Source organism: Entelurus aequoreus, linkage group LG14, assembly GCF_033978785.1.
Source record: "Entelurus aequoreus isolate RoL-2023_Sb linkage group LG14, RoL_Eaeq_v1.1, whole genome shotgun sequence".
Taxonomy (NCBI): Eukaryota; Metazoa; Chordata; class Actinopteri; order Syngnathiformes; family Syngnathidae; genus Entelurus; species Entelurus aequoreus.
Genome location: NC_084744.1, coordinates 31152037 through 31164517, shown reverse-complemented (window position 1 = coordinate 31164517; position 12481 = coordinate 31152037). Strand labels below are relative to the sequence as shown.

Here is a 12481-nt window from a genome sequence, read left to right as displayed (position 1 = left end):
GTGGATTTTAAACTGGACTAAGAGGTCTCACTCTGTGCATCGCTCTCAGCACCTGAGCATGTTTATTCCACAGTACACTTACATGAACAAAGTGAGCCTTTTGTCACTCATTCAGATTTGCACTGTAAACAACCTAATCTTTTCTCCAAGTTTATACATCAGTTACTGACATTAAAATCACAGGGGACGCTGGAGCCTATCCCAGCTGCACTCAGGCAGCAGGTAATTTATTGCAATACAGATTTTAGGCCATTTTGCCCACCCCTCGTAAAAAGTGGTCTCATTTTCCTGTGAATAATGTTGTAAAGAGCAGTGTGTTTGTTTTCAGGCCAATTCATATACTAACTTGTTATTTTAAGTTCATGTGAACTTACTGACTGAATCTGGACATTTCTCAAGCATGTTTGTCATTTTGTGTCCTGCAGACATCTGTGAAGAACAACTTCTGCCTGAAAAACAGGAGTGTAGCTTCAGGATGGTGAAGGAGGATCCATCAAAAAGGAAGACCAGGTGCCACGGACCCTCTGGTGTCTCCTTTTCCTCTTTGACACAGACCCTTCCCTGTAAAAAGGAAGAGGAAGACTCACTGACGCCCCACATTAAAGAGGAAGTGGAGGAACACCGCATCAGTCAGCCTAAATTGTTGGAGGAGTTCCCAGTGACTGGTGTCCCTATGAAGAGTGAAGATGATGAGGTCAAAGGTGAAAGTGAGGAGAAGAGAGAGGCGGAGCCTCCAAGCAGCAGCTCAACACAACACATGACAACAGAAGCTGATGGAGACCACTGTGGAGGATCACAAGCAGACAAGCTCTTAGCTCCACTATCAGATAGTGAGGACACAACGTCACACTCTCCTGACACTGATGATGAACACTCTAAAGATGATAAGACGTGTCACACTGACAACACTCTCTTGAAATGTTCTCACTGTGACAAAACCTTTAAATACCACAGTGATCTGAAAACACACCTGAGAAGACACACTGGAGAAAAACCTTTTATCTGTTCAATATGTGGTAGAGGTTTTACACGAAGTCAGAGTTTGAAAGTACACATGAGAATACACTCTGAAGAAAAACCTTTTATCTGTTTAATCTGCAGTAAAGGTTTTGTTCTAAGTAACCATTTGAAAGTGCACATGAGAATACACACTGGTGAAAAACCTTTTATCTGTTCAATCTGTGGTAAAGGTTTTATACAAAGTAACAATTTGAAAGTACACATGACAACACACACGGGTGAAAAACCTGTTTCCTGTTCAACCTGTGGTAAAGGTTTTACACAAAGTCAATATTTGAAAGTACACATGAGAACACACACTGGTGAAAAACCTTTTTCCTGTTCAACCTGTGGTAAAGGTTTTACACATGGTCACCATTTGAAAGTACACACGAGAACGCACACTGGCGAAAAACCTTTTTCCTGTTCAATCTGTGGTAAAGGTTTTACAGAAAGTCAACATTTGAAAAGACACACTAGAACACACACTGGTGAAAAATCACATTACTGTTCAATCTGTAGTAAAGGTTTTGTACAAAGTCAATATTTGAAAGTACATATGAGAACACACACTGTTGAAAAACCTTGTTCCTGAACAATCTGTGGCAAAGTATTTAAAGAAAATCAGTGTTTGAAAAAACACTAGAACACACACTGGTGAAAAATCACATTTCTGTTCAATCTGCAACAGAAGCTTTTGTCAATGATCAAACCTTGTAGCACACATGAGAAAACACCCAGGAGAGAAAATGTTGAGTTGCAGTGTGTGTGGTGAAAGATTGTCTTCTAAGTACCAGTGTAAGAAACACAAGTGTGCTGGTGAGAACAGCAGCAGCAAATGAAACTGCAGGATTTGAAATAAACTGTCAAGACTTTAATTTTGACTTTCTAACAACATCAGCACATATAACGTGTGACATTGTTGTGCTTTTGTCAGTTAAGTGCATACATTAATAAGCAACATTGAGTACTTTTATTAAAAATTGAGCAGAACATTTTGACTGAAAAGGTGAGAGTAAACAGTACAAGACATATTTTACATACAATAAACATTTTATGTGTATATATATACATAATACAATTTTAGACCTATTCATGATAGTGTTTTTTATAGGTGTTTGAAATATTGAAGCATTACATAGTTGTATTTGTTGTATTGGGACGGTATAGCTCGGTTGGTAGAGCGGCCGTGCCAGCAACTTGAGGGTTGCAGGTTCGATCCCCGCTTCCGCCATCCTAGTCACTGCTGTTGTGTCCTTGGGCAAGACACTTTACCCACCTGCTCCCAGTGCCACCCACACTGGTTTAAATGTAACTTAGATATTGGGTTTCACAATGTAAAGCGCTTTGAGTCACTTGAGAAAAAGCGCTATATAAATGTAATTCACTTCACACTTCACTATTTCTAATTGTTAATAATCCCATAGATTAGCATCTTTATATGATATACATATGTACTGGTTCACATCTGAAACATCTTCTGGACCACTTCAGTAAGCATATTATTATTTACTTTATTCATCATTTGAACAGTTGTCTTTTATAGAATTTTTAAATGTGTGACTTTATGAACTATTTGTTGGGTCTTTATAATCCATTTTATTAATTACCTTTATTACTCTCTTTTGTAATATGATGATTGTGTTGTGATTGTTTTATATGTATGTCCCCAGACCTTTATGCAATATAAAAGAGAGAAAATGGCTGAATTGTTTGTGGAAGGATGGTTTTGTTTTTACAAACGTACATTTGTGGATAAAACAAAAACTCCCATTATTGTGTTTTAAACATTGTGTATGGTTGTTTTTCTTTTTAACATCCCCAAAACGATATCAATATCAATCAAAGTTTGGAGTGTCAGGCAAAAGCCAATATTGTACATCATCAGTGCATTGATGAGCATAAAAAACATAGCATCAGAAACAAGACAAGATTTAGTTGATGAAATAGTTCAGGCAATCTGCAGAATAAATAAAGCAGGAAGTGTGGTAACATTTCTCTGGTACCTGCTCATGTAGGAGTTGTGGGCAATGAGTTAGCAGATAGATACACAAAACAAGCAAGCACTAAAACAGAAGTAAACATGGAGATGAACCACAGTAAAGAAGAAGTGAAGAACATCATTAAGATAGAACACAATAAAAAGTGGCAGGATAATTGGAATAAGGAGAGAAAAGGTAGAGAGTGTTACAAAGTCCAGAGGAGAGTAGGTGTAATGAGAGGAGGAATAGAAATAGGAAGGAAGAAGACATTATTACTAGAATGAGATTAAGACATACATATCTAAATAGTTGATTGACATTGATAGGAAACATAATACAGGACTGTGTGACTGTTGTCATCAGATAGAAAGTGTAGGACATGTTTTAATACATTGTAGGAAATACAATAGAGAAAGGCAAATACTGGGAAATAAGTTAGCGAAAGACAAGTTTAGGTTAGTAGTGGAAGATATATTAGGATTGCACTCAGAACACATAGCTTATAAAGCATTATATACATATTTAAAAAAGACTGGGTTCAATAAAAGAATATAGAGTAGGGATCCACCTCGGTCCACACTCCATTTCAGTAGGTGGCGGTAATGCACACCACAAGGCTGCTTGTCAACCGCCATTAAACCAAAGAAGAAGAAAAAGAAGGCTTTGTTTGTCCCTCACGAACTTTGACCTCGACAAATTGGACATGCGCAGAAGCCAACTTGGAAGTGGTCCATTGAAAGGTTGCTAGCGCGACCTCCTGTACTGTACAATGTAGTATGGACCATAGGACAGGACGAAGAAGTCCCGTTAAGAAGCTGTGGAGGCCTAAGATGCTCTACTAGTCTGCTGGAAATCCAAAGAAGACGAAGGAGTAAAAAGCAAAATGGCGTTTGACAGAGAAGGCCTAAACGTGACCACTGGCCACTATTGTTTCTCTATTTGTATTTAGTGCATACATGTACGCATATATATCGTGTAGTAGATGAAACATTGTTAGTCATTGTTTGTATCCGGATACATTAGTCTGAGCGCACTTTATGTGCTAGCTTAGCTTGCTAGTTAGCTTAGCTTGTTAGCTGCTAACAAAGAGACGCGGACGTTATCGACACATCGCTAAGTAGAGATCAAATGTGAGTGTAAAGTGTTGTGATTGTGTGAAAATGTGCGAAAGAACGATAGCAAAGTATGAGGAGGAACTTTGTCCAACAAAAGAGGAGAAGGAGCGACAACATCAACTATGGACGCTCAAGTTGTGTTACACAGAACAGGTTTGTTTACTTCTTACTCTCACATCTTTACTAACTTTATATTTCATTAGTAACACTTTTCTTCAATAGGAATATGCTTTGTCTTGTGGGGATGATGCAATGCCAAGATTTAGATTCTTCATGAAAACGAGACAGTTTGAGGTTGATGTTCCTCTCAGTTTGTAACAATGTGTGATTGATTGATTGAAGGACTTATGAGAAGTTTGCATAGGAAAGGTGTTAAGCGCATTTAATAATATAAATAGCAAAGCCATGTTGAATATCTTACGCAGTGACGTCATGTGCCTGCGTGCACTGAAATGGTATGTTGTGAGCATGCGCAGAATAAAACGGCACAGTGAGTTCCTGGACCAAAAGAAGTAATGGTGGTTTGTTTATTTCCTCCCGTGAATATAAAGTGCTAGGTAACCACATTGGTGACTGTTATAACGATAGACTGCTGCAGAAATGAGTAGTGCTACAGGTTGTGGGCCCAGTCATTCAGGCCAAAGATGGTTTAGACTTTTATTCGACGGTGACGAGAAAAATTATGAACTCTGGGAAACGAGGTTCCTCGCACACATGGAGTTACGTGGTCTCGGAGGAGTTATCCTGGAATACCCACACATAGATGAGGAAGACGAAGAAGCTCTCGCGGAAGATGAGGCAAAGAACGGTGAGGCATATGCGGAGCTAGTGCAGTGTCTAGACAATAAGAGTTTGTCGTTGATAATGAGGGACGCGAAACGTGATGGAAGAGCAGCACTGGAGATTCTTCGCGAGCATTACGCGGGAAAAGACAAACCTCGTGTTGTGAGTTTGTATTGTGAACTTTCCTCGCTCCATAAGGCTAGTAATGAAACTGTCACGGACTATATTATTAGAGCAGAGACTATTTTCACGTCATTAAGAAGAGCAGACGAACAGATAAGTGATGGGCTTCAGATAGCCATGGTAGTAAAGGGGCTACCTGACTCATATAAGCCATTCGTCGTGCACATTACCCAAACAAATGACACTGTAACGTTTGGCGAGTTTAAAACGAAACTGCGAAGTTATGAGAGTACAGAAAAATATGGGAAGAACGACGTGAATGCAGAAGAAGACAATGTGATGAAGGCTAGCGGGGCAGCAAGATTACATGGAAGAGGAAGAGGAAAGAAAATGGATCTAGCTGATGTCGAGTGTTACACATGTGGGAAAAAGGGACACATGGCCAGGACATGCCCTGACGAATCCCAGACGAGAAGAGAGTATCGAAAATGGGATACACCACATCGGGGAAGGGGACGCGGTCGAGGACGAGGCCGTGACCATATAAAGAAAGCTGATGGGGAGGCAGAACCTACATCTTTCTGTTTCTTCAAATTGAGTGACTGTCCTCCACAAATAAGAAGCAAGAAGGGTCTCATGGTCGACTGTGGCGCCACGACCCACCTGATCAACGACGCCAGAAAGTTCAAGACAGTCGACAAGAGCTTCAGGCCTGAGGACCACATGATTGAGCTTGCCGATGGAACCAAGGTGAGCGGGATGGCGAAGATGAGGGGAGACGCCGAAGTCTACTTGCTGGACAGCGAGGGACGACGAGTCAAAACAAGGCTCAAACAAGCACTTTACATCCCATCATTTCCACAAAACATTTTTTCAGTGAAATCAGCGACAGCCAACGGACGCTTCAAGGACGGTGATAACTGGCTGGTCCACAAGGATGGTACCAAGTTCAAAATGGATGTGTATGGTAGGCTGTATTACCTTATCACAGTAGAAGATCATGTTGATGAAGTGTACGGGTGTCATGACATTCAAACATGGCATAAGATACTTGGTCATTGTAATTTTGATGATATTGCAAGATTAGAAAAGGTAGTTGAAGGGATGTCGATTAAAGGGAAACATGACAAGTCCAATCAAAACTGTGAAATATGTACACAGGGAAAGTTTACCCAAAGTAGAAACAGACAGGCAGACGCTAAAGCTACAGCTGTACTAGAACTAGTACACACAGACTTATGCGGTCCTATAGAGCCAACAGATAAAGATGGATACAGATATGCAATAGCATTTACTGATGATTACAGCGGGATGATTTTTCCATACTTTATCAAAGCGAAGAGTGACACATCAAAAGCTACAGAGAAATTCATAGCAGATGTAGCTCCATATGGAAAGATAAAGTGCATAAGGTCTGATAACGGTACAGAGTTTACCGGGCAGGAGTTCCAGTCTTTACTGAGGAGTAACGGGGTAAGGCACGAGACGAGTGCACCCTACTCACCTCATCAGAATGGAACCGCCGAAAGAGGTTGGAGAACCTTATTTGAAATGGCACGATGCATGCTATTGGAGAGTAACCTCCCAAAGCAATTATGGACATATGCTGTACAGACAGCAGCTCAAATCCGCAACAGGTGTTACAGTAAGCGTCTAGAGCAGACACCTTATTGTGTTTTCACAGGGAAAACACCTAACTTATCTAACATGGAGATATTTGGTTCCGAATGCTACGTGTATAAGCAGGATAAAAAGAAGCTGGATTCTAGATGCGAAAAAGGAGTATTTGTAGGCTATGACAAGTATAGCCCAGCATATAATGTGTATTATCCTGACACTGGAAAAGTCCTAAAACATAGGCTGGTAAAATTCATCACCAAAGGTAGTGCAGATAGCCAGACTCAGACATATTGTGATATGGGGAGTGAGATTGAGAATTATGAAGATGCACGGCCAAAGGTAGTCAACCAGGGTCAGGGACAGCCTAATGAGAGTAAAGAGTCTAGTGTTGAGGAGACTGCTGAGGCAAAGCTACCCCAGACAGGTAGTACTCAGAGAGAACAGGGAGAAAGGAGGTATCCTATAAGAGAGAAAAAGGCTCCAGAATACTTAAAAGAGTACCAGTGTAAAGCTGAGTGTAATATTGACGATAGTGAAAATGTAGATTATTTCTACAGAGTGGCATATGATGTATCTAAAACATTTACAGAAGCTATGGACTCTAAGAAGTCAAAAATGTGGGTTGACGCAATGAAAGAGGAGATGAACTCTTTGACAGAGAATGAAACTTTCACTCTGACCCCACTGCCAAGAGGCAAACAAGCAGTGGGAGGTCGCTGGGTATATACAGTGAAAGAGAGCCCAGATGGATTAGAGACTTGTAAAGCAAGATATGTCGCAAAGGGTTATGGTCAAGTGGAAGGGATTGACTATAAAGAGACTTTTTCACCGACAGCCAACATGACGTCTGTCCGAGCATTGATGCAGGTGGCTGTACAGGAGGACCTTACCCTGCACCAAATGGATGTAAAGACTGCTTACCTACATGCTCCAATAGACTGCGAGGTATATATGGAACAACCGGAAGGTTTTGAGGTCAAGTCAAAAACAGGAGAACACTTAGTGTGTAAACTCAATAAGTCATTGTATGGTTTAAAACAGTCCGGGCGTATCTGGAACATGTTACTGCATGATCATCTTACAGAGAATGGTTTTGTCCAAAATGATGCTGATCATTGTGTCTATAGCAGAGAATCTGAGAATGAGAAAGTGATTCTGTTGGTATGGGTGGATGACCTAATCATAGCGGCGAGTAGCAACACCTTACTCAGTGATGTAAAGGAAATGTTGAAGAGAAGGTTTAAGATGAAAGATATGGGTCCACTTAAACACTTTCTGGGTATTGATTTCGAACAGAGTGAAGGAGAGATCAAAATGACTCAAAAGAAACACATAGAGAAGATGTTAGCAAAATTTGGAATGTCAGACTGCAAGCCAAGATCCACCCCATGTGAGCAAAAGTTAAACTTTGACAATGAGGGTGAAGTTATCGATTCAACTGGATATAGAGAAATAGTAGGTAGTTTGATCTACATTATGACATGTACTAGACCTGACTTGAGCTGGGTTGTTAGTAAACTATCACAACACCTAGCAGAACCAACGCAGCAGCATTGGGCTACAGCAAAGCACCTACTAAGGTACTTAAAGGGTACTATAGATAAAAAACTACACTTCCAGAAATGTGAGAAAAGCCTTCAGCTTGAGGGATATAGTGATGCTGATTGGGCAGCTGATAAAAATGATAGGAGGAGCACAACTGGATACTGTTTCAGCTTGACTGAAAATGGTCCAGTTATATCGTGGAAGAGCAGGAAACAGCCAACGGTGGCACTGTCCACCTGTGAAGCTGAGTATATGGCACTAGCAGCCACTACTCAAGAGAGTATGTACCTTGTGCAACTACTTAAAGGAATAGATAGTAGTCACCAGCATCTACCAGTCAAGATATATGAGGACAACCAAGGGGCAATAGCTTTATCTAAGAACCCAGTATGCAGACAGAGGAGCAAACACGTAGATATAAAGTACCACTTTATACGGTCTGCACAAACAGAAGGGAACATTTCTATAGAATACTGCCCTACTGCAAACATGGTAGCTGATGTTTTTACCAAGCCAGTGACAAAGGCAACATTTGAGAAGTTCAAGGGGTATTTGTTTGGAGAGTGATGTGAATTGGCAGATGTAAATAAGTTTGAAGTTTTAACACTGCCAGTATGCTAAAATGTTTTATTTTGGAGTTATGTATTATTGGTTTTTGTTTTGCCATTATAGAGAGCTATAAACATGTCTTTGAGTGGGAGTGTTAAGCGCATTTAATAATATAAATAGCAAAGCCATGTTGAATATCTTACGCAGTGACGTCATGTGCCTGCGTGCACTGAAATGGTATGTTGTGAGCATGCGCAGAATAAAACGGCACAGTGAGTTCCTGGACCAAAAGAAGTAATGGTGGTTTGTTTATTTCCTCCCGTGAATATAAAGTGCTAGGTAACCACATTGGTGACTGTTATAACGATAGACTGCTGCAGAAATGAGTAGTGCTACAAAAGGGTACAGTTTCATCACGGTACACATTCACTGCTACAAGAAAGCCTGACATGGTTTCAGTTGAAATATTTTTTCACTTACACAGAACACAGTACTATGTAGAAAGTAGCATTTAAAGTACAGAAATACTGCTAGAAAATAAAATTTAAAAAAGCAAAAGGATTTGTCTATTCCCAGTTACGAGAAGCCACAGCCTAAAATGTATTTTCAAAGCGGCTTTAAAGGAAGTAAGGGATTTGCACTCCTTTATGACTATTGATAGGGAGTTCCACATGTTGGTGGTATAGCAGGCAAACAAATTAGAACCTTTTTTGGAGTGAGATCTGGGTTGAATGTGATTTGTACAACTACCTCTGGTGTTATAATGGTCAATATATTGTGCAGAATCTAGACAGGTACATGGGTATTTTAGTGGTTAGGTGTATCTTGTACACCAGACCAACTGCAAGAACATGTACTCTGTCGGCCACCAAGAGCCTCCCTACGTTAAGGAAATGGTTGGCGGAAAAGTGAGCCCAAGATGGACGGTTGAGTAGAAGCCCAATCATTTTGTTTTGGGCTGTCTGGAGTTTGTTTTTTGGGGCTTTTAATGCGTCACAGTACCAAACATGAACTCCGTACTCAAAGTGGGGTTAAATGAGCGCTTGTGTTAGAGTCTTAAGTGTATTTCTAGCCACCAGCGAGGCGATCCTATTGTGTAAGAACAGAATTTGTTGGTTGATTCTTTGACTACCTTGGTAGTAATTTTTTCACTGGAGAGATTAGTCTCTACGATGCAGCCAAGATAGATAATCTCATTTTTGTTTGTTATAATATTGTCACACTCTTTGACTGTGAAGTTATCTACTTTTCTGAGGTTAGGAATTGACCCAAAAACTTGTGTACTTGCAAGTACTGGGGCGAGTATTAATTTGCCAGTTTGACATTGAAAACCTTGCTAGTCTAGGTCTTAAAGATTCTACTTTCGTTTGTTTTGTGGCCGTCAGCCTCGGTTCTATGTTCTTTACGGGTACAGAAAATCTTGGAATGATCACTTAAGCCGCATACAGTAGTTCCACTTGTGGTCATCTTAGAGTGGTCAGAAGTAACAAAAAGGTCTATGATGGTTTAAAAGGACTCACTCACCCTGGTAGTTAGCTTAATGAGCTAAGTGAGTCAATGTTGGTGGCACAGCTTAATGAATGTTTTAAAAATGGGTGCATCCTTTCAGGACATATCTGTGTTCCAGTCCCCAAGAAGATGTAAACATGTATCAACATGTTTACACAAAACTCACACACTCACCAAATACAATGTATACTGTAATGAAATCTAATAAGTTCACTTCCTGATTCTGACCTACATGCATCAATAAGTGAAATTAAACATTTATTTTCCTCAGCTAGCTAGCTGCTAAGCTAGCGCGGAGAAAGGCAGCGCCGGTCAGTAAGAAGCTACTCCTACAGACCGCGACCACTTCCCTGAGGACAGCAGGAACTTCACTCGGTGACAGAAAACACTGTGAGTAATGGCTTCCTGCGCGTCTTGCACCATACTCACGGAGAGGTTGGCTCTGCTAGAGGGCCGTGTCCGCCAGTTAGAGCAGAGTAATGTCGTAACTTTAGATGTTGCGGACACATCTGCTAGCGTTAGCTGTAGCGAGCTAACTAGCCCAGCTTGTAGCAGTCCTAAGCGGCCTACAAGCTACGGTGTACCGGTTGAGACGCATAATAGATTTAGCTCTTTAGCTAGTCCTACACCCCAGTCTACCGGGCACCACACCTTAGTTATAGGGGACTCCATCACCCGAAACATAAAGCTTAGCAAACCAGCCACAATAAAGTGTATCCCCGGGGCCAGAGCACCTGACATTGAAGCTAATCTTAGGGAGCTAACTCGCAACAGGCCTAGTAAACACGTACGACAGGCTAATCGCACCACTAATTATGCGAATATAGTTGTACACGTTGGCTCCAATGACACTAGAATGAGACAGTCAGAGATTACAAAGAGAAACATAGCCAGGACTTGTGATCTCGCCAGAAAGATGTCCAGGCATCGAGTAATTGTCTCTGGCCCCCTGCCTGCGAGAGGCAATGATGAGAGATATAGCAGATTAGTCTCGCTTAACAAGTGGTTGGCTAGCTACTGTAGGCAGAAGGGACTAACGTTTATTGATAACTGGCCCTCTTTCTGGGGCAAACCAGGCTTGCTGATGAGAGACGGCCTTCACCCTAACCAGGAAGGCGCCATCATCCTGTCTAGAAACATAGACTACTATTTAAGTCTCACTTGACTGACTACACTAGAGCAAGCCCGGTCACAGGCAACTACAATGTCTGTTAGTCCGGGTGAGGAGTCAGTTAAGCTAGAACTAGCCAGCGCCAGGCTGGATAATCCATGTACGCATAGCAATTCTCTTAGAATAATACACAATTCACATAATGTTTTTTCTGTTGTGTCTGTGTCAGGGGTGGACATGCATTCTACTGAGGTGGCAAATTATGATATGTCCAGTCTATTGCAGCACCAAACAAACAATCGGAAAATTCCCGTCATATCAATTCCTAGATATGGTCGAAACTATTTAAAGTGCACTACGCATAATAAACGCAACATTGTTAATATTGCCACTACGGATAATCTTAACAAAAACTCGTCAAAACAGCCCAATACCTATAATATGGGCTTTTTAAACATAAGATCATTGTCTCCCAAGGCGTTATTGGTTAATGAGGTCATTAGAGACAACAATCTTAACGTCATTGGTCTTAGCGAAACCTGGCTCAAACCGGACGAATTTTTTGCGCTCAATGAGGCATCTCCTCCTAACTATACGAATGCGCATGTTGCCCGCCCTCTTAAAAGGGGAGGGGGTGTCGCACTAATATACAATGAAAATTTCAACCTTACCCCTAACCTAAATAATAAATATAAATCGTTTGAGGTGCTTACTATGAGGTCTGTCACACCGCTACCTCTCGACCTGGCTGTTATCTACCGCCCCCCTGGGCCCTATTCGGACTTTATCAGTGAATTCTCAGAGTTCGTTGCTGATCTAGTGACGCACGCCGACAATATAATCATAATGGGGGACTTTAATATCCATATGAATACCCCATCGGACCCTCAGTGCGTGGCGCTCCAAACCATAATTGATAGCTGTGGTCTTACACAAATAATACATGAACCCACGCATCGCAACGGTAATACAATAGATCTAGTGCTTGTCAGGGGTGTCACCACCTCCAAAGTTATGATACTTCCATATACTAAAGTAATGTCCGATCATTACCTTATAAAATTTGAAGTTTTGACTCTTTGTCAACAAGCTAATAATAATAATAACTGCTATAGCGGCCGCAACATTAATGCTGCCACAACGAT

General features: G+C 41.1%; 1 protein-coding gene across 4 annotated transcripts in view; it reads left to right on the top strand.

The window, feature by feature from the left end:
* The window catches only part of LOC133664736 (zinc finger protein OZF-like), a 519603-nt gene that overhangs the window by 400231 nt on the left and 106891 nt on the right, over window positions 1-12481 (top strand). The window contains exons 1-2 of one of the 4 annotated variants that reach the window (XM_062069614.1): window positions 3748-4249; window positions 10501-10615. The exons of 2 other annotated variants lie outside the window; for them this stretch is intronic. In XM_062069614.1, coding sequence (XP_061925598.1) covers window positions 4142-4249; window positions 10501-10615 — 223 coding nt within the window. In that variant the 5' untranslated portion in view covers window positions 3748-4141. Of the gene's footprint in view, window positions 1-425; window positions 2665-3747; window positions 4250-10500; window positions 10616-12481 lie in introns of those variants that run through there. One more of the 4 variants, XM_062069615.1, reaches the window with a different exon arrangement.